Source organism: Musca autumnalis, unplaced genomic scaffold (assembly GCF_047663935.1).
Source record: "Musca autumnalis isolate F117 unplaced genomic scaffold, ASM4766393v1 scaffold_5, whole genome shotgun sequence".
NCBI lineage: Eukaryota > Metazoa > Arthropoda > Insecta > Diptera > Muscidae > Musca > Musca autumnalis.
The window spans coordinates 200,367,961-200,394,044 of NW_027412088.1; the positions used below are offsets into that span (position 1 = coordinate 200,367,961).

Sequence of the window (26,084 nt, forward strand, 5' to 3'; positions counted from 1 at the left end):
AAGGATGTTAGGAAGCAAACTTTCCTTAGGAAAGGATCTTAGAAAGCCCCCTTTCCTTAGGAAAAGATCTTAGGAAGTACCTTTTCCTTAGGAAAAGATCTTAGGAAGTACCTTTTCCTTAGGAATAGGTCTTAGGAAGCACCCTTTCCTTAGGAGAGGGTCTTAGGAAGCACCCTTTCCTTAGGAAAGGATCTTAGGAAGCACCCTTTCCTTAGGAAAGAGTCTTAGGAAGCACCCTTTAATTAGAAATTGGTCTTAGGAAGCATCTTAGGTAAGGGTCTTAGGAAGCACCCTTTCCTAAGAAAAGGGTCTTAGGAAGCATCCTTTCCTTAGAAAAGGATCTTACGAAGCACCTTTTCCTTAGGAAAGGATCCTAGGAGGCAACATTTCCTTAGAAAAGGATCTTACGAAGCACCCTTTCCTTAGGAGAGGGTCTTAGGAAGCACCCTTTCCTTAGGAAAGGATCTTAGGAAGCACCCTTTAATTAGGAATGGGTCTTAGGAAGCAACCTTTCCTTAGGAAAGGGTCTTAGAAAGCACCCTTTAATTAGGAAAGGATCTTAGAAAGCACCCTTTCCTTAGGAAAGGATCTCAGAAAGCACCCTTTCCTTAGGAAAGGATCTTAGGAAGCACCCTTTCCTTAGAAAAGGAACTTAGAAAGTACCCATTCCTTAGGAAAGGATCTTAGGAAGCACCCTTTCCTTAGGAAAGGGTCTTAGGAAGCACCCTTTCCTTAGGAAAGGGTCTTAGGAAGCACCTTTTCCTTAGGCAGGGGTCTTAGGAAGCACCCTTTCCTTAGGAAAGGGTCTTAGGAAGCACCCTTTCCTTAGGAAAGGGTCTTAGGAAGCACCTTTTCCTTAGGAAAGGGTCTTAGGAAGCACCCTTTCCTTAGGAAGGAACCTTAGGAAACAACCTGTCGTTAGGAAGGAACCTTAGGAAACAACCTGTCGTTAGGAAAGGGTCTTAGGAAGCACCCTTTTCTTAGGAAAGGGTTTTAGGAAGCACCCTTTCCTTAGGAAAGGGTTTTAGGAAGCACCCTTTCCTTAGGAAAGGGTCTTAGGAAGCACCCTTTCTTTATGAAAGGGTCGTAGGAAGCAGACTTTCCTTAGGAAAGGAACTTAGGAAGCACCCTTTAATTAGAAAAGTCTTTGGAAGCACCCTTTCCTTAGGAAAGGATCTTAGGAAGCACCCTTTAATTGGGAAAAAGTCTTTGGAAGCACCCTTTCCTTAGGAAAGGATCTTAGGAAGCACCCTTTAATTAGGAAAACCTCTTTGGAAGCACCCTTTCCTTAGGAAAGGATCTTAGGAAGCACCCTTTAATTAGGAAAAAGTCTTTGGAAGCACCCTTTCCTTAGGAAAGGATCTCAGGAAGCACCCTTTCCATACGAAAGGGTTTAAGAGGAAAAGGATCTTAGGAAGCACCCTTTAATTAGGAAAAAGTCTTTGGAAGCACCCTTTCCTTAGGAAAGGATCTTAGGAAGCACCCTTTCCATACGAAAGGGTTTAAGAGGAAAAGGATCTTAGGAAGCACCCTTTCCTTAGGAAAGGATCATAGGAAACACCCTTTCCTTAGGAAAGGGTCTTAGGAAGCACCCTTTCCTTAGGAAAGGGTCTTAGGAAGCACCCTTTCCTTAGGAAAGAGTCTTAGGAAGCATCCTTTTATTAGGAATGGGTCTTAGAAAGCACCCTTACCGCAGGAATAGGTCTAAGCAAGCACCCTCTCCTTAGAAAAGGATCTTAGGAAGCACCATTTCTTTAGGAAAGGATCTTAGGAAGCACCTTTTCCTTAGGAAAGGGTCTTAGGAAGCACCCTTTGCTTAGGAAAGGGTCTAAGGAAGCACCCTTTCTTTAAGAAAGGGTCTTAGGAAGCACTCTTTCTTTTGGAAAGGGTCTTAGGAAGCACCCTTTCCTTAGGAAATGATCTTAGGAAGCACCCTTTCCTTAGGAAATGATCTTAGGAAGCACCCTTTCCTTAGGAAATGATCTTAGGAAGCACCCTTTCCTTAGGAAGCACCCTTTCCATAGGAATAAGCCTTAGGAAGCACCCTATCCTTAGGAAAGGGTCTTAGGAAGCACCCTATCCTTAGGAAAGGGTCTTAGGAAGCACCCTTTCCTTAGGAAATGATCTTAGGAAGCGCCCTTTCCTTAGGAGAGGATCTTAGGAAGCACAACTTAATTAGGAATGGGTCTTAGGAAGCACCCTTTCCTTAGAAAAGGATCTTAGGAAGGACCCTTTCCTTAGAAAAGGATCTTAGGAAGGACCCTTTCCTAAGGAACATGTCTTAGGAAGCACCCTTTCCTAAGGAGAGGGTCTTAGGAAGCACCCTTTCCTAAGGAACATGTCTTAGGAAGCACCCTTTCCTAAGGAGAGGGTCTTAGGAAGCACCCTTTCCTAAGGAGAGGGTCTTAGGAAGCACCCTTTCCTAAGGAGAGGGTCTTAGGAAGCACCCTTTCCTAAGGAGAGGGTCTTAGGAAGCACCCTTTAATTAAGAATGGGTCTTATGAAGCACCTTTTCCTTAGGAAAAGATCTTAGGAAGCACCCTTTCCTTAGAAAAGGAACTTAGGAAGTACCCATTTCTTAGGAAAGGATCTTAGGAAACACACTTTCCTTAGGAAAGGATGTTAGGAAGCACCTTAGGTAAGGGTAAGGGTCTTAGGAAGCAACCTTGCCTTAGGAAAGGTTCTTAAGATGCACCCTTTCCTTAGTAATGGATCTTAGGAAGCTCCCTTTTCTTAGGAAAAGATCTTAGGAAGCACCTTTTCCTTAGGAAAGGATCTCAGGGTTCTTCATAAGATCCCTTCCTGAGAAAAGGGTGCTTCCTAAGATCCTTTCCCAAGGAAATTGTGCTTCCTAAGACCCTTTCCTAAGCAAAATGTGCTTTCTAGGACCCTTTCCTAAGAAAAGGGTGCCTCCTAAGACCTTTTCCCAAGGAAGGGGTGCTTCCTAAAACCTTTTCCCAAGAAAGGGGTGCTTTCTAAAACCCTTAGGACCCTTTCCCAAGGAAAGGGTGCTCCTCTCTAAAACCGTGAGGACCCTTTTTCAAGGCCATTTGCTATGGAAAGTGCGCTTTCTAAGACCCTTTCCTAAGGAAGGGGTGGTTGCTAAGACGCTTTCCTAACGAAAGGGTGCTTCCTAAGACCCTTTCCTAAGCAAAATGTGCTTCCTAGGACCCTTTCCTAAGAAAAGGGTGCCTCCTAAGACCTTTTCCCAAGGAAGGGGGGCTTTCTAATACCCTTTCCTAATGAAAGGGTGCTTCCTAAGTTCCTTTCCTGAGGAAACCGGGTGCTTCCTAAGATCCTTTCCTGAGGAAAACGGGTGCTTCTGAAAGAAGGGTACTTCTATAGCAGCGTCACCCATAATATTTCCATCAATACTAAAGCATGGGTGAAAAAACAACAACCACATGATGTTTATCGTTTGTTTATGTACACGTACGCTGTACGTGAGAGAGAGAAGCAAATGCAAAAACAACTCAGTGGGCGCCCTCACTATACAAAGAAGCGCGTCCCTGTTCTATATCTTCTTTTTGAAAGAAAGGGTGAGTCTATGGACAATTTTTGAAAGAAAGGGTGCTTCTGAAGTCACTTTCTGTAAAAAAGGGTGCATCTATAGTCCATTTCTGTAGGAAAGGGTGCTTCTATAGACCCTCTCTGAAAGTAAGGGTGCTTCTATAGACCCTCTCTGAAAGTAAGGGTGCGTCTATAGACCCTCTCTGAAAGAAAGGGTGCGTCTATAGATCATTTAGGAAAGAAAATGTACTGCAGTAGACCTTTTCTGAACAAAAGGGTGCTTCAGTAGACCTTTTTCTAAACGAAAGGGTGCTTCTATAGTCCCCTTCTGAAAGAAGGTGCTTCTATAGTCCCCTTCTGAAAGTCCCCTTTCTGAAAGAAAAAAATATGTTCTTCTTCTTTAGTTTTTAAAACCACACAATAATTCTTCCTTAAGAGATGGGTTCCTACCTTACTAGCTTCTTCCTGCATATCTTTGTTTTTGATTTTGGTGCTGCTGATAATAACAATGATGATGCCGGTTTTTATTCTAAAAATAACTAACAGTTCTTATGTCCCATGCCTTGGTCAGTTGTGTTGCCCCTTTTTGAATGTGTGGCACATGTTGCAGAGGATTTCGTCTGCAAAAAGAAGAGCAGTTATTAATGGTGGTAGAACATGTTACAATGGCAACAACAAAGGGAAGAATGAAATGCATCGTTAATGAAACAGGTTCAAGGTTTTTTTGTGGTGGAATAAAATGAAGAAAACGAAAAAAAAATAAGAACCAAAAAAGCAACACCAAACAAAAGTCCAAGAAGAACTTCATGGTGCCACCATTAACTTAATAGGACTGTTAAGATTTCACAGTAAACTGTTTGTAGGATAACAAAACGAAAAAAGATGGATGAAGGCCATTCAAGTAGTAATGCCAATGGCTTTGATTGTTTGTTGCTGGTAATGTTGAAATGGTTCAATGGATAGTTTTGTTGTAATTGTAAAAGCTAATAAAATGAATGTAAGATAGCAAAGGATCAGTTCAATCGGCCTTGAGGGATAAAAGAATGGTTACTTAACGTTGGTAAATTTTTTACTTACTTGCCTTAAAGAGGTTTTCTTAATAGACAATCAGATTTGTAGCGTTGTTTTTATGTTTTCCAGAACTTGACAGGCAACTGTTATTTGGTTTGTCTTTTTACGTACTGAACTTTACTGAACATTTTTTCTTCAGTAAAGTTTTGACAATTGTATAATTGAAATGTTGCTAAACATTACTGAAGAAACAATGTTCAGTAAAGTTCAGTACGTAAAAGGACAAACCTATTGTATTTTAAACCAACAAATTTTATTCCTTTTTTTTTTTTTTTTTTTTTTTGTAAAAAATCTTAAATTTTATAAATTTCTTGCATACTAAAGAAGGAAACAGCTGCACTTGTTCCTCTTTTTATGGTATTTGTTTACATGAGTTGAGTTCTCTTCAGCGGTGATCTCTTAAAACAAAACTTCTAAAAAGGTGTTAAAACAGTGGAAGAGGGTTAAGAAAATGTATCTCTTTTAACGGAAATGTTATTAAACAGTGACAGACATAATACGAATATATGTGAGTTGTTGTCACGAAAATGAACGTCGATGAGCACCTGTTGCTGTCTAGATACTAAAAATGGTGAGTTAAGAAAACAGAGTGTTCAAATACAGAGACTGAGCCAAACACATTCTGACATTGTGCGAGAAAGGTGTGTTAAGAACATTGAGAGAATTGTTTACTGGGGAGACAGATAGCCCCAAAAAATAGCAAAACAAATTTATGAAAGATACAAAAGTGTGAGATATCTGTTCATTTGATTAGTTGTGTGGGGAGAGTCGTGGATAACGCATCGTTGTATTTCGTGTAAATTAAACGACCTGAAATTTTCTGCTTACATTTTTTAAAATTGCTGATCACAACGTAAAGACGTAACAAAACGCCATTAACCGAAACAAGTTGATATTCTCCTCGTTAAGTTATCAAAGATCAGCTGGCAAATAAAGGCTAAAATAAATAACAAATTCTATATGTTGGTCAAGTTCAATAAAACACTCAACAACACCTTAAAAAATAAAGGCAAACTTCCATAACTGGGAACCATTGGAAGCAAGAAAAAATATATTAAAAAAATCAAAATAAATTATAAATATGAAGATTTAAAAATGGATATTGACATCAAATAATGTTCTAAGAAATAACGACAACAATTATTTTGTGCGCAATTAAAAATTTTGAATTAATCATTTAAAATAACAAACGAAAAAAAAACAAACCAAGGCAAAATTCTCAAAGTTGAGAGAATTGACAAAAATTTAACAAAAAGTAAATAAACGACAATTCAACAACAATTTACAAACAAAAACGTTTACATAAGATATTGAAAAAAAAAAACACTTTTTAGAAGGTAAGATGTATAAAAAATAAAATAATTTTTCTAGAGAAAATTTTTAAGTTGTGAAATTATATGGGGCTTAAGTAAAATGTAGGAAATTTTTTCCATACCTTGGACTTATTGTCCTGATTATGATGATATACATACATACATTCTTGCTGGTGCAAGTGCCTACTTTTGCTAATATGGACCTCTAAAGTTCCGTATTGGAATCTAAAGTGACTTTTTGTGGCATTGGCTGAAATATTAACTTGTGGACATGAAATAATTTTGACAAATGTCCAAATTTTTATTTTGTGTTTGCTCTAAGAATTGCACACAAAATAGTAGTGCTCAGTTCAGTAGCCAACAAGCTGAAATAATAGGTCTGTACGATAACCCAAAAATTTGTACAAATTTTTACAAAATGCTGTTCAATAAAAACTTGTTCAATAAAAGGGAACTGAGCAGTACTTGCAAGTAGTTGCAAGAACTTGGAAATACCTTCTACGATCAGGCCTAAAATATAAATTGCCTTCAGCGATAATAATTAAAATACATTCTGCATAAAAGAAGACAAAGTTCGTGGTATTTATTAATAAACTGTTTTTATAGCTCTAGCCGCTAGCTAACTCTTAGCTTACCTATTCAACAAAATGTACAAATCTCTTATTTTAAAACTCAATATTCTAAAAATATTAAAATTTGATAAATAAATAATGTTCACACTGTGTCATTAAAATGCCATAAAACCTTAGTGTACACACGATCACTTATAACTAGCTCGGCTATCTCTGCGTGTGGGATTTTAAAACATTATCAATATTAAAATCAATAAAAAATGTTCATTGGTTGCATTAGAAATTTAATTTTAAATATTGAGAAAAATATCTCTACCACTAAGACCGGTTTCAAAGGAAAGGGTGCTTTCTAAGACCATTTCCTAGGAAAACGGGCTTCTTCAGACCCTTTTCTAGGGCAAGCGGACTACCTAAAAGCTTTTCCTAACGACAGGTTGCTTCCTAAAGCCTTTCTTAAGAAAAATTGTGCTTCTTAAGACCTTGAAATGGTGTTGCCTTAAACACTTTCCTGAGGAAAGCGGTGCTGCTAAAACCGTTTTCTGAGGAAAGGGTGCTACCTAAAATCCTTTCTTAAGGAAAGGGTTCTGAACAAATCCCTTTCCTGAGGAAAGGCTGCTGCATAAAACCCTTTCCTGAAGAAAGGGTGTTTCCTTATACCATTTCCTGAGGAAAGGGTGCTACCTAAAAGAAAAGGATGCTTCCTAAGATCCTTTCCTATGGATACTTTGCTTCCTAAACCCCTTTCCTATTGTTACTTTGCTTCCTTAAACACTTTCCTGACGAAAAGGCTGCTTCCCAATAACCTTTCCCAAGGAAAGGGTGATTCCTAAGACCCTTTCCTGAAGAAAGGGTGCCGCCTAAAACCCTTTTCTGAAAAACGGTGCTTCCTAAACCCCTCTTTTTGAGGAACGGTTGCTTTCTAAAACACTTTTCTGAGGAAAGGTTGCTTCCTAAAACCCTTTTGCTGTCTAAACCCTTCCTAAAACCCTTTTCTGAGGAAAGGGTGCTTCATAAACCGCTTTTTTGAGGAACAGTTGCTTTTTAAAACCCTTTTCTGAGGAAAGAGTGTTGCCTAAAACCCTTTTCTGAGGAAAGGGTGCTTCCTAAAACCCTTTTTTGAGGAACGGTTGCTTTCTAAAACCCTTTTTTGAGGAACGATTACTTTCTAAAACCCTTTCCTAAGAAAAGGAAAAGCGCTTCCTAAAAACCTTTTTTTGTGGAACGGCTGCTTTCTAAAACCCTTTTCTTTTCTTACTTCCTAAGACCTTTTCTTACGGAAAGCGGGCTTCCTAAGACCCTTTCTGAAGGAAAGCGGGCTTCCTAAGACAATTTTCTAAGAAAAACGTGCTTCCTAAGACCCTTCCTTAAGGAAGGGGTTCTTCCTAAGATCCTTTCCTAAGAAAAGCGGACATCCTAAGACCCTTTCTTAAGGAAAGGGTGCTTCCTAAGACACTTTCTTAAGGAAAGGGTGCTTCCTAAGACCCTTCCTTAAGAAAAGGGTGCTTCCTAAGACCCTTCCTTAAGGAAAGGGTGCTTCCTAAGACCCTTTCTTAAGGAAAGGGTGCTTCCTAAGACCCCTTTCAAAGGAAACGGTGCTTCCTAAGACCCTTTTCAAAGGAAACGGTGCTTCCTAAGACCCTTTTCAAAGGAAAGGGTGCTTTCTAAAACCCTTTTCTGAGGAAAGGGTGCGTCCTAAGACCCTTTTCAAAAGAAAGGGCGCTTCCTAAGACCCTTTTCAAAAGAAAGGGCGCTTCCTAAGACCCTTTTCAAAAGAAAGGGCGCTTCCTAAGACCCTTTTCAAAAGAAAGGGCGCTTCCTAAGACCCTTTTCAAAGGGTGCTTTCTAAGACCCTTTTCAAAGGAAAGGGTGCTTCCTAAGACCCTTTTCAAAGGAAAGGGTGCTTCCTAAGACCCTTTTCACAGGAAAGGGTGCTTCCCAAGACCCTTTTCAAAGGAAAGGGTGCTTCCTAAGACCCTTTTCAAAGAAAAGGGTGCTTCCTAAGACCCTTTTCAAAGAAAAGGGTGCTTCCTAAGACCCTTTTCAAAGCAAAGGATGCTTCCGAAGATCCTTTTCAAAGGAAAGGGTGCTTCCTAAGACCCTTTTCAAAGGAAAGGGTGCTTCCTAAGACCCTTTTCAAAGGAAAGGGTGCTTCCTAAGACCCTTTTCAAAGGAAAGGGTGCTTCCTAAGACCCTTTTCAAAGGAAAGGGTGCTTCCTAAGACCCTTTTCAAAGGAAAGGGTGCTTCCTAAGACCCTTTTCAAAGGAAAGGGTGCTTCCTAAGACCCTTTTCAAAGGAAAGGGGCTTCCTAAGACCCTTTTCAAAGGAAAGGGTGCTTCCTAAGACCCTTTTCAAAGGAAAGGGTGCTTCCTAAGACCCTTTTCAAAGGAAAGGGTGCTTCCTAAGACCCTTTTCAAAGGAAAGGGTGCTTCCTAAGACCCTTTTCAAAGGAAAGGGTGCTTCCTAAGACCCTTTTCAAAGGAAAGGGTGCTTCCTAAGACCCTTTTCAAAGGAAAGGGTGCTTCCTAAGACCCTTTTCAAAGGAAAGGGTGCTTCCTAAGACCCTTTTCAAAGGAAAGGGTGCTTCCTAAGACCCTTTTCAAAGGAAAGGGTGCTTCCTAAGACCCTTTTCAAAGGAAAGGGTGCTTCCTAAGACCATTTTCAAAGGAAAGGGTGCTTCCTAAGACCCTTTTCAAAGGAAAGGGTGCTTCCTAAGACCCTTTTCAAAGGAAAGGGTGCTTCCTAAGACCCTTTTCAAAGGAAAGGGTGCTTCCTAAGACCCTTTTCAAAGGAAAGGGTGCTTCCTAAGACCCTTTTCAAAGGAAAGGGTGCTTCCTAAGACCCTTTTCAAAGGAAAGGGTGCTTCCTAAGACCCTTTTCAAAGGAAAGGGTGCTTCCTAAGACCCTTTTCAAAGGAAAGGGTGCTTCCTAAAACCCTTCCTTAAGGACAGGGTGATTCCTAAGGGTGCTTCCTAAGACCCTTCCTTAAGGAAAGGGTGCTTCCTAAGACCCTTTCTTAACGAAAGGGTGCTTCCTAAGACCCTTTCTTAAGGAAAGGGTGCTTCCTAAGACCCTTTTCAAAGGAAAGGGTGCTTCCTAAGACCCTTTTTAAAGGAAAGGGTGCTTCCTAAGACACTTTTCAAAGGAAAGGGTGCTTCCTAAGACACTTTTCAAAGGAAAGGGTGCTTCCTAAGACCCTTTCCAAAGGAAAGGGTGCTTCCTAAGATACTTTTCAAAGGAAAGGGTGCTTGCTAAGGCCCTTTTTAAAGGAAAGGGTGGTTCCTAAGACCCTTTTTAAAGGAAAGAGTGCTTCCTAAGACACTTTTCAAAGGAAAGAGTGCTTCCTAAGACCCTTTTCAAAGGAAAGGGTGCTTCCTAAGACCCTTTTCAAAGGAAAGGGTGCTTCCTAAGACCCTTTTCAAAGGAAAGGGTGCTTCCTAAGACCCTTTTCAAAGGAAAGGGTGCTTCCTAAGACCCTTTTCAAAGGAAAGGGTGCTTCCTAAGACCCTTTTCAAAGGAAAGGGTGCTTCCTAAGACCCTTTTCAAAGGAAAGGGTGCTTCCTAAGACCCTTTTCAAAGGAAAGGGTGCTTCCTAAGACCCTTTTCAAAGGAAAGGGTGCTTCCTAAGACCCTTTTCAAAGGAAAGGGTGCTTCCTAAGACCCTTTTCAAAGGAAAGGGTGCTTCCTAAGACCCTTTTCAAAGGAAAGGGTGCTTCCTAAGACCCTTTTCAAAGGAAAGGGTGCTTCCTAAGACCCTTTTCAAAGGAAAGGGTGCTTCCTAAGACCCTTTTCAAAGGAAAGGGTGCTTCCTAAGACCCTTTTCAAAGGAAAGGGTGCTTCCTAAGACCCTTTTCAAAGGAAAGGGTGCTTCCTAAAACCCTTCCTTAAGGACAGGGTGATTCCTAAGACCCTTCCTTAAGGAAAGGGTGCTTCCTAAGACCCTTTCTTAACGAAAGGGTGCTTCCTAAGACCCTTTCTTAACGAAAGGGTGCTTCCTAAGACCCTTTCTTAAGGAAAGGGTGCTTCCTAAGACCCTTTTCAAAGGAAAGGGTGCTTCCTAAGACCCTTTTTAAAGGAAAGGGTGCTTCCTAAGACACTTTTCAAAGGAAAGGGTGCTTCCTAAGACACTTTTCAAAGGAAAGGGTGCTTCCTAAGACACTTTTCAAAGGAAAGGGTGCTTCCTAAGACACTTTTCAAAGGAAAGGGTGCTTCCTAAGACCCTTTGCAAAGGAAAGGGTGCTTCCTAAGACCCTTTGCAAAGGAAAGGGTGCTTCCTAAGACCCTTTGCAAAGGAAAGGGTGCTTCCTAAGACCCTTTGCAAAGGAAAGGGTGCTTCCTAAGACCCTTTGCAAAGGAAAGGGTGCTTCCTAAGACCCTTTGCAAAGGAAAGGGTGCTTCCTAAGACCCTTTGCAAAGGAAAGGGTGCTTCCTAAGACCCTTTCTTAAGGAAAGGGTGCTTCCTAAGACCCTTTCTTAAGGAAAGGGTGCTTCCTAAGACCCTTTCTTAAGGAAAGGGTGCTTCCTAAGACCCTTTCTTTAGGAAAGGGTGCTTCCTAACACCCTTTTCAAAGGAAAGGGTGCTTCCTAACACCCTTTTCAAAGGAAAGGGTGCTTCCTAAGACCCTTTTCAAAGGAAAGGGTGCTTCCTAAGACCCTTTTCAAAGGAAAGGGTGCTTCCAAAGACCTTTTCAAAGGAAAGGGTGCTTCCAAAGACCTTTCCAAAGGAAAGGGTGCTTTCTAAGACCTTTCCTAAGGAAAGGGTGCTTCCTAAGACCCTTCCTTAAGGAAAGGGTGCTTCCTAAGACCCTTTCTTAAGGAGGGGGTGCTTCCTAAGACCCTTTCTTAAGGAAAGGGTGCTTCCTAAGATCCTTTCTTAAGGAAAGGGTGCTTCTTTAGATCCTTTCCCATGTAAAGTGTGGTTCCTAAGACCCTTTATTTTCTTTGTTTCTATATTTTAAGAACTTCCAGGAAACATCTTCCGAATACAAACGAATTGTTACAAAAACAACAACAATTTCTGTCCAAACGCGTTATATATATGTCTGAAACCCAATGCCATTGACAGAATATGACTTTTTGAAAGCGATATACTCAGAAGGTATATTCACTTCGGGTGCGACGGCCTTTGAAAAACGTATACTTTTGTTAAAGTGAATTGCATATTAAAATGGCCAGTAGAGTATAAGGAATATATATAGGTATAAAGAAATTAGAAATATTCCCGCTGACAAGTGCTCAAAGTGAGAACGGTATTGATTTGTAACACAAATCGGTGCTGAAGCCAATACAAGAATCTGCGAATCTGCTGTCGATACAATAATTCAAAATTCATTTGGGTCACAGATGACGAAATCCCCAATTCATAGCAACTAATGTGGGGATACTAAACTTCTTGAAAGTGTTTCCGATCCCTAATCCCATGTTCCACTGTTCATCATTCATAAAAAACGTATCTAAATCATTCTTACTATAAAATGAACAAACTTAATAATACCTCTGAAAATACCAGTTGAAGAAATGCCGGTAGGAAAAAATGGAAACAATTAAACCAAAAACAAATAAAACACAAACCTCGCCATAATAACCGATGATGACAAACCACTTCTTGGCCGTGTGTCTGGTGTTCTAAGCCCCAGCAGCGCTCCACCACAACCATGTGATAATGAAATCAAAGAAAACAAAACATAAAATAAAATAAAATCAACAATAATTGTGGATTCTCAACAAGTAAATCTCCTCAAGTTTAGAACGTAAACAGTTCATGTGAAATTTTGAAATTTGCATTTGTAGAGGAACATCATGAGGAAGGTGGTGGTGTTCGGCCGGCAATTGTGTTGGTTGTTTGGTTTTTTTGTCGTTTACCTTTGAAAAATTCAATCAGGTAGTTAGACAGGTAGGTACATAGGTAGTTGCACATTGAATTTTGAAAAAAATAAGGCGTTTGTTAAGGTGACCAGGTTTTAGAAAATGTGAAATAAATAATATAAAACCATTTCAATGTTTCTTCAAAGATGTGATAAATATTCAAATGTTTTCTCAGATAGTCTAATGATTTGACTTTCACTTTCTTTTTGGTGAAAGTGAATTTTGTTGCTATTACTAGAAATGGTTAACTGTCTATATTTTATAACATTCGATATGATCCCATATGGCTAATCAAAATCTACGACAAGCGGCTCATCATAATGTAGATCTTTCTCATCAAAGTCTTCTTTAGGTAGGTGTTTCAAGCCTATACAACTACATATGTAAAGCTACCAAACCTCCACACCAATTTGCCATTAAGTTTCGTGAGTTCTGTTTTCAATTTTTTGTTATTATTTTCCCTCTACTTTTCGTTTTTTTATTTGCAGATTTTTTAAAAAATAAGTCCTAAGTGGAATACAAGTATATGTTCAGTTATTATCTTTACCTAAACACTTATCTTTTATTGATCAAAACTGTTGGAGGATTTTTTGCTTTTTAATTTGCTGCCAATTTTGAAAATATGTTATCAGTTTATGTAAACAAGTGTTTTTATTTGTATTTTTGTTACTTCCAATATTTGTTATCGGGTTGTTAAAACGCTTCTTAAGGGTATGTTTACAAAATACTCTCGTATCGAAAACGATCAGGGAACCAACTTAACACGTTTTCTACTTCAGAAATAAGTGCCCATTTTGTTTGTTATCTTAAAGCGAGAATTGAAAAGTAAAGGATCTAACAAACAATATAAGACAATTTATTTTAAATTATAAGGTCTGTTCATCGACTTCAAGATAGCCTTCAAAGCCTATGGGAAGCATTGAGCAAAAAGGGAGTACCCCACAAAACAATTAAAAAAGTATCAGTCGAATTTGCCCGACAGAGATATACTCTCACTCTCAGCCTATGTGAATTGAAACACTTTTTTCAGAATTTTGGACATATGAACAAAAATATGGATTAGGATGAAAGCTCAGAAGTCTTGCGGGGAAGTTACCTAAAGAAATGGTCCCACATAGTCCATTTTGGAAGTGTGTTTTATTTTGAGAGTCATTCCTCTCGATAGATATCGCGCCCACCAGTCATTTCCGTTAGTTACCTTATAATTCAGAGCTTTTGGACCGTTATATCACGAAACATGGACTTGCCCACGAAAAACATAATATCGCTGTAAACAGGTCCACTAGGAGTAAATTTCCAAAGGATCATCAAACAGACCCCTAACCGCACAAGGGCCCACATTTGAAAATAAACTAAGTTTGAATAAAATATTCCGAGATCCCAAATTTGGTCCAAATCGATTGATTCGTTTGTGAGATATCGCGCGTACAATTTTAGCGAATATTTTCGAATTTTAGTCGGGGAGATAGCGGCAGGAGTGGACATATAAGCACTATTTTCAAATTTCATCCAATATTCAAAGAAATATTTCGATATGCAAAGTGTGGACCCATGCAGTATTCGTTTCTAGAGTTGCACAATCTAGTTCATTTTAAAGACCTAGTTCAATAGTTCAGCTCTTTTAACTGAACTAGTTCAGTAATTTAGTTCATAGTTCAATATTCAGTTCAATCATTCGAATTCCACTACCTTGATCCAAAACATAAACAAACACATCACATTACGAGGGCATCACATAACACAGACGACGGCGTCACTTTATGCATTTGTGAACATGTTGAACTAGATTAGCTTTGTTCCTTTACTTTTTTAATGGTAAGAGTGGTAAAAGAGAAAAGTGTCAAAATTGTTCTCTCATGAACATTTTACCAGAAAAGTAAAGGAACGGAAAAATGGTAGATCTGGCAGCAATGTCAAAAAAGCATAGAAAAATCAATTTTCGTCTTTTATTTCACAGTTTTTAATTTAGTTTTGTCAGTGTTCGACTTTTTCTTGTTTTTCGTCCATTTTCTTCTTCATTGTGAAATAATCGTCAAACAAAAGTCAAAAAATCAGTTCTTCCATTTTTTACCTGCAAAAATTTTGCTGGTAGCCTGTGGTAGAAGAGAAAGTCATTTTCGCTCTCTCTCCCCTCTCACTCTCTTAAAAATTGCTTCCAGTTTTGCCACTTTTCGGGGTTAAGGAACGCTTTGCAGGTTAAAAATGGTAAAAATGGTAACCTCAGGTAAGTAAAGGAACACAGCTATTGTGAATCGTTCTTCGTGGATCTTTCGGTTGACGCTCAGAGAACTATTGAACTATAATGAACTATATTGTCTGATATAGTTATACGCTCTTTTCGATGAATCGTTCAATTGAACTAGTTCGTTCATGAACTATACAACTCTATTCGTTTCGAGAGTTGTCGTGTGCACCAGCCACTATACATGCTGACCGTTGGGGTTTTTTTACAGCCTTCGGGTCTTTTTCTCAAGAAGTATGGACTTGCCACTGAAAAAACTTGTACCATAGTAAGGGGGGCCTTGAGTGCAACCTGTTTCACGAAAAATCAAAACCATACGAGAGAAGGTCCTAAACTGCACTTATCCGAAATTTTGTGTGGGAGGTACCCGACGGAGTTGGCATATATAGTCCATATTCTAAGCTGGTCTACGACTCGTAGAAATATTATGATGTGCAAAGTATCGATCAAATCTGTTACTGCCTTCGAGAGTTACCGTGCGCATCATTTTAGCGAAAAGTTTGAACCTATGGGGGGAGGTACCCAAAGGAATGGACCGACTAGGTACATCATAAAACTATGGGGCCTCTACCAAAACGTGGCCATACGTTTTTGTAGGAATGTTTTCCGATCACGGAGAGTCCAGACTATGCATTTACAGCTAATTCGTTAGACAAAAGCAGCAAAGACCGTTCCAAATACCTCAAACCAGGATACACCGTTCATAAGAAAGGGTTCTAGGCCTTTCATGAGAAATGGTGCTTCCTGGAATACTTTCATAGGGAAAGGGTTCTTAATAGAATCCTTTCATAGGGAAAGGGTGCCTCCTAGAACCCTTTTTCAAGGAAAGGGTGCTTCCTAGAACCCTTTTTCGAGGAAAGGCTGCTCCCTATAACCCTTTTGCCAGGAAAGGGTTCTTCCCAGAACTCTTTTTCGAGGAAAGTGTAATTCCTAGAATTTTTTTCGAGGTAAGGGTGCTTCGCAGAAACCTTTATCGAGGAAAGGGTGCTTTCTAAAACCCTTTTTCGAGGAAATGGTGCTTCCTAGAAACCTTTTTGGAGGAAATGGTGTTTCCTAGAAACCTTTTTCTAGGAAAGGGTGCTTCCTAGAAACCTTTTTCGAGACAAGTTTTCTTCCTAGACATTTTTTTCGAGGAAATGGTTCTTCTTAGAACCCCCTTTTGTGGAAATGGTGCTTCCTAGAACCCCTTTTCGAGGAAAGGGTGCTTCCTACAACCCTTTTTCCAGGAAAAGGTGCTTCCTAGAACCCTTTTTCGAGGAAAGGGTGCTTCCTAGAACCCTTTTTCGAGGAAAGGGTGCTTCCTAGAATCCTTTTTCGAGGAAAGGGTTCTTCCCAGAACTCTTTTTCGAGGAAAGGGTGCTTCCTAGAACACTTTTTCGAGGAAAGGGTGCTTCCTAGAAACCTTTTTCGAGGAAAAGGTGCTTCCGAGAACCCCTTTTCGAGAAAATGGTGCTTCCTAGAAACCTTTTCCGAGGAAAGACTGCTTCCAACAAAACTTTTTCGAGGAAAGGGTGCTTCTTAGAAACCTTTTTCGAGGAAAGAGTGCTTCCGAGAACCCTTTTTCGAAAAAAGGGTGCTTCCTAGAACCCCTTTTCGAGGAAAGGGTGCTTCCTAGAACCCTTTTTCGAGGAAAGAGTGCTTCCAAGAACCCTTTTTCGAGGAAAGGGTGCTTCCTAGAACCCTTTTTCGAGCAAAGGGTGCTTTCTAGAACCCTTTTTCGAGCAAAGGATGCTTCCCAGAACCCTTTTTTCGAGGAAAGCGTGCTTCCTAGAACAATTTTTCGAGAAAAGGGTGCTTCATAGAACCCTTTTTCGAGAAAAGGGTGCTTCCTAGAACCCTTTTTCGAGAAAAGGGTGCTTCCTAGAACCCTTTTTCGAGAAAAGGGTGCTTCCTAGAACCCTTTTTCGAGGAAAGGGTGCTTCCTAGAACCCGTTTTCGAGGAAAGTGTGCTTCCTAGAACCCTTTTTCGAGGAAAGGGTGCTTCCTAGAACCATTTTTCGAGGAAAGGGTGCTTCCGAGAACCCTTTTTCGAGGAAAGGGTGCTTCCTGGAACCCTTTTTCGAGGAAAGGGTGCTTCCTAGAACCCTTTTTCGAGGAAAGGGTGCTTCCTAGAACCCTTTTTCGAGGAAAGGGTGCTTCCTAGAACCCTTTTTCGAGGAAAGGGTGCTTCCTAGAACCCTTTTTCGAGGAAAGGGTGCTTCCTAGAACCCTTTTTCGAGGAAAGGGTGCTTCCTAGAACCCTTTTTCGAGGAAAGGGTGCTTCCTAGAACCCTTTTTCGAGGAAAGGGAGCTTCCTAGAACCCCTTTGTCAGGAAAGGGTTCTTCCCAAAACTCTTTTTCGAGGAAAGTGTGCTTCCTAGAACTCTTTTTTCGATAAAAGCGTGCTTCCTAGAACTCTTTTTTCGATAAAAGCGTGCTTCCTAGAACTCTTTTTTCGATAAAAGCGTGCTTCCTAGAACCCTTTTCCGAGAAAATGGTGCTTCCTAGAAACCTTTTTCTAGGAAAGGGTGCTTCCTAGACCCTTTTTTGAGAAAATGGTACTCCCTAGAACCCTTTTTTCAAGAAAAGGGTGCTTCCTAGAACATTTTTTCCAGGAAAGGGTGCTTCCTAGAACCCTTTTTCGAGGAAAGAGTGCTTCCTAGAACCGTTTTTCGAGGAAAGCGTGCTTCCTAGAACAATTTTTCGAGAAAAGGGTGCTTCATAGAACCCTTTTTCGAGAAAAGGGTGCTTCCTAGAACCCTTTTTCGAGAAAAGGGTGCTTCCTAGAACCCTTTTTCGAGGAAAGGGTGCTTCCTAGAACCCGTTTTCGAGGAAAGTGTGCTTCCTAGAACCCTTTTTCGAGGAAAGGGTGCTTCCTAGAACCATTTTTCGAGGAAAGGGTGCTTCCGAGAACCCTTTTTCGAGGAAAGGGTGCTTCCTGGAACCCTTTTTCGAGGAAAGGGTGCTTCCTAGAACCCTTTTTCGAGGAAAGGGTGCTTCCTAGAACCCTTTTTCGAGGAAAGGGTGCTTCCTAGAACCCTTTTTCGAGGAAAGGGTGCTTCCTAGAACCCTTTTTCGAGGAAAGGGTGCTTCCTAGAACCCTTTTTCGAGGAAAGGGTGCTTCCTAGAACCCTTTTTCGAGGAAAGGGTGCTTCCTAGAACCCTTTTTCGAGGAAAGGGAGCTTCCTAGAACCCCTTTGTCAGGAAAGGGTTCTTCCCAAAACTCTTTTTCGAGGAAAGTGTGCTTCCTAGAACTCTTTTTTCGATAAAAGCGTGCTTCCTAGAACTCTTTTTTCGATAAAAGCGTGCTTCCTAGAACTCTTTTTTCGATAAAAGCGTGCTTCCTAGAACCCTTTTCCGAGAAAATGGTGCTTCCTAGAAACCTTTTTCTAGGAAAGGGTGCTTCCTAGACCCTTTTTTGAGAAAATGGTACTCCCTAGAACCCTTTTTTCAAGAAAAGGGTGCTTCCTAGAACATTTTTTCCAGGAAAGGGTGCTTCCTAGAACCCTTTTTCGAGGAAAGAGTGCTTCCTAGAACCGTTTTTCGAGGAAAGGGTGCTTCCTAGAACCCTTTTTCCAGGAAAGGGTGCTTCCTAGAACCCCTTTTCCAGGAAAGGGTGCTTCCTAGAACCCTTTTTCCAGGAAAGGGTGCCTCCTAGAACCCTTTTCCAGGAAATGGTGCTTCCTACAAACCCTTTTCATGGAAATGGTGCTTCCTATAACCCTTTTTCGAGGAAAGGGTGCTTCCTAGAACCCTTTTTCCAGGAATGGGTGCTTCTTATGACCCTTTTTCGAGGAAAGGGCGCTTCCTAGAACCCTTTTTCGTGGAAATGGTGCTTTCTAGAACTCTTTTTCGAGGAAAGGGTGATTCCTAGAACCCTTTTTCGAGGAAAGGGTGCTTCCCAGAACCCTTTTTCGAGGAAAGGGTGCCTCCTAGAACCCTTTTTCGAGGAAAGGTTGCTTCCTAGAACCCTTTTTCGAGGAAAGGGTGCTTCCTAGAACCCTTTTTCGAGGAAAGGGTGCTTCCTAGAACCCTTTTTCGAGGAAAGGGTGCTTCCTAGAACCCTTTTTCGAGGAAAGGGTGCTTCCTAGAACCCTTTTTCGAGGAAATGGTGCTTTCTATAAACCTTTTTCTATAAAAGGGTGCTTTCTGGAACCCTTTTTTGAGGAAAGGGTGCTTCCTACAGCCCTTTTTTGAGGAAAGGGTGCTTCCTAGAACCCTTTTTTCGAGGAAATGGTGCTCCCTAAACCCCTTTTTCGAGGAAAGGGTGCTTCCTAGAACCCTTTTTCGAGAAAAGGGTGCTTCCTAGAACCCTATTTCGAGGAAAGGGTGCTTCCTAGAACCCTTTTTCCACGAAATGGTGCTTCCTAGAACCCTTTTCCAGGAAATGGTGCTTTCTACAAACCCTTTTCATGAAAATGGTGCTTCCTATAACCCTTTTTCCAGGAAAGGGTGCTTCCTAGAACCCTTCTTCCAGGAAAGGGTGCTTCCTAGAACCCTTTTTCCAGGAAAGGGTGCTTCCTAGAACCCTTTTTCCAGGAAAGGGTGCTTCCTAGAACCCTTTTTCCAGGAAAGGGTGCTTCCTAGAACCCTTTTTCCAGGAAAGGGTGCTTCCTAGAACCCTTTTTCCAGGAAAGGGTGCTTCCTAGAACCCTTTTTCCAGGAAAGGGTGCTTCCTAGAACCCTTTTTCCAGGAAAGGGTGCTTCCTAGAACCCTTTTTCCAGGAAAGGGTGCTTCCTAGAACCCTTTTTCCAGGAAAGGGTGCTTCCTAGAACCCTTTTTCCAGGAAAGGGTGCTTCCTAGAACCCTTTTTCCAGGAAAGGGTGCTTCCTAGAACCCTTTTTCCAGGAAAGGGTGCTTCCTAGAACCCTTTTTCCAGGAAAGGGTGCTTCCTAGAACCCTTTTTCCAGGAAAGGGTGCTTCCTAGAACCCTTTTTCCAGGAAAGGGTGCTTCCTAGAACCCTTTTTTGAAGAAAGGGTGCTTCCTAGAACTCTTTTTTCGAGGAAAAGGTGCTATCTAGAACTCTTTTTTCGAGGAAAAGGTGCTATCTAGAACTCTTTTTCGAGGAAAGGGTGCTTCCTAGAACCCTTCTGCCAGGAAAGGGTTCTTCCCAGAACCCTTTTTCAAGATAAGTGTGCTTCCTAGAACCCTTTTTCGAGGAAAGGGTGCTTCCTAGAACCCTTTTTTGAGAAAATGGTGCAACCTAGAACCCTTTTTCCAGGAAAGGGTGCTTCCTAGAACCCTTTTTTCAGGAAAGGGTGCTTCCTAGGACCCTTTTTCCAGGAAAGGGTGCTTCCTAGAACCCTTTTTCTCCGAAAGGGTGCTTCCTAGAACCCTTTTTCGAGGAAAGGGTGCTTCCTAGAACCCTTTTTCCAGGAACGGGTGCTTCCTAGAACCCTTTTTCGAGGAAAGGGTGCTTCCTAGAACCCTTTTTCCAGGAAAGGGTGCTTGCTAGAACCATTTTTTCGAGGAAAGGGTGCTTCCTAGAACCCTTTTTCGAGCAAAGGGTGCTTCCTGGAAACCTTTTTCTAGGAAACGGTGCTTCCTAGAACCATTTTTTCGAGGAAAGGGTGCTTCCTAGAACCCTTTTTCGAGGAAAGGGTGCCTCCTAGAACACTTTTTCAATGAAAGGGTGCTTCCTAGAACCCTTTTTCGAGGAAAGGGTGCATCCTAGAACCCTTTTTCGAGGAAAGTGTGCTTCCTAGAACCCTTTTTCGAGAAAAGGGTGCCTCCTAGAACCCTTTTTCGAGGAAAGGGTGCCTCCTAGAACCCTTTTTCGAGGTAAGGGTGCCTCCTAGAAACCTTTTTCGAGGAAAGGCTGCTTCCTAGAATCCTTTTTCGAGGAAAGGCTGCTTCCTAGAATCCTTTTTCGGGGAAGGGCTTCTTCCCAGAACCCTTTTTCGATTCATCCATCCATTACATATGAATTAGGGGACCATAAATTAGCATAAGACCGAAACTTATCAGCCCCTGGGTAAATTCCTTCAAATTTATCGAAAAACATTTTTGTTAAATATGCCGTCCATCGTTCTTTAATGTTAATTTACAAAGTATTAATTTCAAGGTAAATATACAAGGTGGTGACATCGTGCAAAAAGTACTTTAAATAAAAATATAAAAAAAAATTTATTTAGGAAAATAAAAACAAATTAAATGGAAGATTGAAAATATTATTAGAATTAAAAAAATGCATGTCAAAAGGTCCAAGGGCATTATTCTATCCCAGATTTTGTATATATCAAGCTAATATGGCAGCTTTCTGGTATTCTTCTTAAGTGGAGGGTTTACAATTCATAGATTTAGACACCCACAGTGAGTGGTAGGTAGTCTTATTAAAGGCATTCACTTTATAAATTTTATTCAACATACCATTTCCATAAAATTAACAGCAAATTCAGCAGTTTGTTTACTAAAAAGCTATTTTCAGTGCATAGAAATTAATTTTGTTTTAATTTTAAGACTCAAGGCGCATTAATCTTTATTCCTCTTGTTTACAAATTTTGACATGTCTTGATTCATTAGATTTTATTGTCAATGCAAAATTATTCATAACCGAAACTCACCTTTTATTTAGTAATTTAAATTAGTTATTTATGCAAAACACAGAATAATTTATATAAAAAATTATTATAAATTCTGGAGAAATGATATACCGCGCCAAGGCGTAACATTCTCGTAGAATAAAATACGAAAAAAAAACTTCAATTCATTGACACTTGTCCATGGGCAATGATTTGCCAACGGCGTACTAAAGTAAATAGCTATGGAATACATACATATGCATGCTAATGACTTTTTTGGTATATAGGAACATTTGTTTATTTATTTTGGATTCTTTTTTGTTAATTTTTTGCTGATCTACGATGTTTTTATTATTAGTTAAAGAAAGAGAGACACGTGAGCCGTGTTCGATGATACCTCGTTTTGTATTCAAATCAAATATTCATCAACATCGACATACGAAAACGTGCTCCCTCCATATGACCACAAATGTGTGTTTGAAAACTAATAAAACATTTGTAATTAGAATAGCAAACATCAAAATCCATGGTTTGATGTTGTAAAAATTCATTTCCGCTTTTTTAGTTTTAATTTATAACTTTGTGAAAAAAAATTCCAATTTTTGGAAATTTCCAAAAATATATTTTCACAATAATAGTATAACAAACCTCATAACGGTTCTTGTGCATTTTGTTTTTTCTTTCAAAACTGGTTTCAAACAAAGCCATTAGGCCAAAGACGAGCCCTCGTCTCTACCCATGAGAAATATTTCGAAACAAATATTTATTTAGATTTTATTCATTTGATTAATAGCAACAAATTGTTTGGCCATAAATCTTGAGTTAAAGCTCTTCTAATACATAATTTAACACATGCTAAAACTTTCTCTTTAACTCCCCTTTTCTGTGTTTTTTTATTTCTTATTTTTGCAGATGGCGGCAACAGCAGCACCGACTCCGCTTACCGTGTATCCAAAATCAAATTTTCTATTTGAAAATTTGAAAAAATCCTCTGATCTCTTACCGCCGCTGGCCTTGCGCTATGAACAATTGCTGGCCAGTGAAAAGTACTATGATTGTGTCTTTCTGATTGGTGGCCATGAAGTACGCTGCCATAAATTAATCTTAGCCACATCCAGTCCAGTGTTTGAGGCCATGTTCTATGGTCCAATCAGTGAAAAACAAAATGTCATTGACATTCTGGATATGAGTAATGATATCTTTAAGCTAATGATCATCTATATCTACAAGGGATCCGTGGAGTTCCAGAAATTGTCCCTAGAGGAAACCATTGAATTGTATTATGGTGCGGAGAAGTACTTACTCAACGATTTAAAATTGGATTGTTTGGAGGCCATACAGCTAAAGCTGCGCTTTTCCAATATTTTGGCTGCCTTGGAATTGAGTATATGCCTGGATTTGAATAGCTTGTTAAGCATCTGTTTCAATTTCTTTGTGCGTTGCTGCCTCAAGGAGGCCCAATTTGTGGCCTATTTAAAGAATCACTATTACCATGTCTCCAAGGACTGTATCAAAACCATTATATCCATGTGTAAGGAACAAATACCACCCCAAAATCTGTTGTGGTTCATATATGAATGGTGCCAACAGGAATGTCTGGAAATGGGTTTGAAACAAACAGAATGTTCTGCCATAATTGAGGATCTTAACATCAAGGAATGCAGCAATGAACTTGCAGAAGCCGACACTCATCAACAGCAGCTACAACAATTGAAGCCTCAGTATTCCCAATCCTTGGAAAGATGTTATTACAAGGCTTGTCGTCCCTTTACCATTGATTATGGCAACAACCAGTGGTCAACTTACGTCAAATCAAATCGTTTTATTTCTCTACAAGGTCTTACCATACACAGTCGCCTTACACCCCACCTATCACGTCTACGTGTGCCCAGCAGTGAATATTATGAAAATCTAAGCATAGAAATTACCGCACCCCAACGTGATGAGACGCCAGTGTGGAGCCACACCATCTCTAAACAGTTAACCAAATACAACTGTGATGTAAATGTCAAATGGTCCAAGGGCATTGTTCTATCCCCCGATGTTGAATATGAAATCAAACTAATATGGCAGCCTTCTCAGTGTCAGGCTGCTGAATATCCTTGCAGTCTGTATTCTACTCAAGTGGAGGGCATACAATTCAGAGATTTAGATACCCACAGTGGTAGTCTTATTAAAGGCATTCATTTTATAAATTTAGTTTAAGTTTTAGAGCCCTCCAACCACCACCTAATATAAGAAATAGTAAATAAGAAAAAATTAAACAAAATCTTGAAATTGAAAAAAAAAACTCCATTGACTTTTATTTATTTATGCCTTAAGGGGTTTTGAAATTTCTCGCCGTTAAAAAAAAGGTTCATTAAACTTTCACACAAATGCTGCTGCCTGACTGCTGGTGAGATGAGTACGCAGTTTGTTGCCGAAATATTTGAAGGTTTGTTTGTCGTCGTAGTTTTTGTTTGTGTTTTAAAAACCTGTTTTATTTCAAATTAAATAGAAATTAGGTATTCCATACAAATGATGATGATGATGACAAAGATAATGATAATAAAGTCCATTATTCCCAAGAGACTACTTGGATGATTGATGAGTGAAATAGAGATTCGATAAAGAAATGTTAGAAAGGGAATAGAGTTAAGGAAAACAAAAAGAGACTGGTAGGTGAATTTTCGATAAAAAGAAAACTTTCTGAAAGCATGGAGCATTGGGGTATTTTATAAAATAGAATTATACCGGTCTTCTTTTCTATAGAAAAACCCTAATATTCTATAGAAGACATCCTCGTGGCATTCTTTTTCTATAGAAGACATCTACGGTAGTCTTTCTCGTCTACTCTATAGAAGACCTCTACGTTCTCTTATTCCATACTACTACTATACCTACAGTCGTGTTCTATTCAATACAAGACCCCTACGTTGGTCTTCTATTCAATATAAGACCCCTACGTTGGTCTCTATTCTATAGAAGACCCCTACGTTGGTCTTCTATATTTTATAGAAGACCCCTACGTTGGTCTTCTATTCTATAGAAGACACCTAAGTTGGACTTCTATTCTATAGAAGACCCCTACGTTGGTCTTATATTCTATAGAAGACCCCTACGTTTGTCTTATATTCTATAGAAGACCCCTACGTTGGTCTTCTATTCTACAGAAGACCCCTACGTTGCTCTTCTATTCTATAGAAGACCCCTACGTTGGTCTTCTATTCTATAGAAGACCCCTACGTTGGTCTTCTATTCTATAGAAGACCCCTACGTGTCTTCTATAGAAGACACCTACGTTGGTCTTCTATTCTATAGAAGACCCCTACGTTGGTCTTCTATTCTATAGAAGACCCCTACGTTGGTCTTCTGTTCTATAGAAGACCCCTACGTTGGTCTTCTATTCTATAGAAGACCCCTACGGTAGTCTTCTATTCTATAGAAGACCCCTACGGTAGACCCCTACGGTAGTCTTCTATTCTATAGAAGACCCCTACGTTATTCTTCTATTCTATAGAAGACCCCCATACGTTGGTCTCCTATTCTATGAAAGACACCTACGTTGGTCTTCTATTCTATAGAAGACCCCTACGGTGTCTTCTATTCTATAGAAGAACCCTACGGTGTACTTCTTTTCTATAGAAGACGCCTACGGTGTCTTCTATTCTATAGAAGATCCCTAGGGTGTCTTCTATTCTATAGAAAACCCCTACGGTCGTCTTCTATTCTCTAGAAGACCCCTACGGTAGTCTTCTATTCAATAGAAGACCGCTATGGTAGTATTCCGTTCTATAGAAAACCCCTACGGTCGTCTTCTATTCTATAGAAGACCCCTACGGTAGTCTTCTATTCTATAGAAGACCCCTACGGTAGTCTTCTATTCTATAGAAGACCCCTACGGTAGTCTTCTATTCTATAGAAGACCCCTACGGTAGTCTTCTATTCTATAGAAGACCCCTACGGTAGTCTTCTATTCTATAGAAGACCCCTACGGTAGTCTTCTATTCTATAGAAGACCCCTACGGTGTCTTTTATACTACAGAAGACCCCATACGGTGTCTTCTATTCTACAGGAGACCCCTACAGTGTCTTCTATTCTACAGAAGACCCATACGGTGTCTTCTATTCTATAGAAGAACCCTACGGTGTACTTCTTTTCTACAGAAGACGCCTACGGTGTCTTCTATTCTATAGAAGATCCCTAGGGTGTCTTCTATTCTATAGAAAACCCCTACGGTCGTCTTCTATTCTCTAGAAGACCCCTACGGTAGTCTTCTATTCTATAGAAGACCGCTATGGTAGTATTCCGTTCTATAGAAAACCCCTACGGTCGTCTTCTATTCTATAGAAGACCCCTACGGTAGTCTTCTATTCTATAGAAGAACCCTACGGTAGTCTTCTATTCTATAGAAGACCCCTACGGTAGTCTTCTATTCTATAGAAGACCCCTACGGTAGTCTTCTATTCTATAGAAGACCCCTACGGTAGTCTTCTATTCTATAGAAGACCCCTACGGTAGTCTTCTATTCTATAGAAGACCCCTACGGTAGTCTTCTATTCTATAGAATACCCCTACGTTGGTCTTCTATTCTATAGAATACCCCTACGTTGGTCTTCTATTCTATAGAAGACCCCTACGTTGGTCTTCTATTCTATAGAATACCCCTACGTTGGTCTTCTATTCTATAGAATACCCCTACGTTGGTCTTCTATTCTATAGAAGACCCCTACGTTGGTCTTCTATTCTATAGAATACCCCTACGTTGGTCTTCTATTCTATAGAAGACCCCTACGTTGGTCTTCTATTCTATAGAATACCCCTACGTTGGTCTTCTATTCTATAGAATACCCCTACGTTGGTCTTCTATTCTATAGAATACCCCTACGTTGGTCTTCTATTCTATAGAAGACCCCTACGTTGGTCTTCTATTCTATAGAAGACCCCTACGTTGGTCTTCTATTCTATAGAAGACCCCTACGTTGGTCTTCTATTCTATAGAAGACCCCTACGTTGGTCTTCTATTCTATA

General features: G+C 40.0%; 2 protein-coding genes across 4 annotated transcripts in view; one reads left to right on the forward strand and one right to left on the reverse strand.

The window, feature by feature from the left end:
- Positions 1-26,084, reverse strand: part of LOC141387155 (divergent protein kinase domain 2A) — a 33,091-nt gene that overhangs the window by 2,627 nt on the left and 4,380 nt on the right. Inside the window, exon 1 of one of the 3 annotated variants that reach the window (XM_073956388.1) lies at positions 4,588-4,663. The exons of 1 other annotated variant lie outside the window; for it this stretch is intronic. The gene's annotated coding sequence lies outside the window, so the exon portion shown is untranslated. Of the gene's footprint in view, positions 1-3,960; positions 4,084-4,587; positions 4,664-26,084 lie in introns of those variants that run through there. One more of the 3 variants, XM_073956389.1, reaches the window with a different exon arrangement.
- Positions 5,311-23,363, forward strand: LOC141387153 (uncharacterized). The gene is made up of 2 exons (XM_073956383.1): positions 5,311-5,918; positions 21,986-23,363. The coding sequence occupies exon 2, from the start codon at positions 21,986-21,988 to the stop codon at positions 23,276-23,278; it is 1,293 nt and encodes a 430-aa protein (XP_073812484.1). The 5' UTR covers positions 5,311-5,918; the 3' UTR covers positions 23,279-23,363.

What these genes read in the sequence shown, in the direction of transcription:
- LOC141387153 (XM_073956383.1), top strand. Translation starts at nt 21,986, where the DNA reads ATGGCGGCAACAGCAGCACCGACTCCGCTTACCGTGTATCCAAAATCA.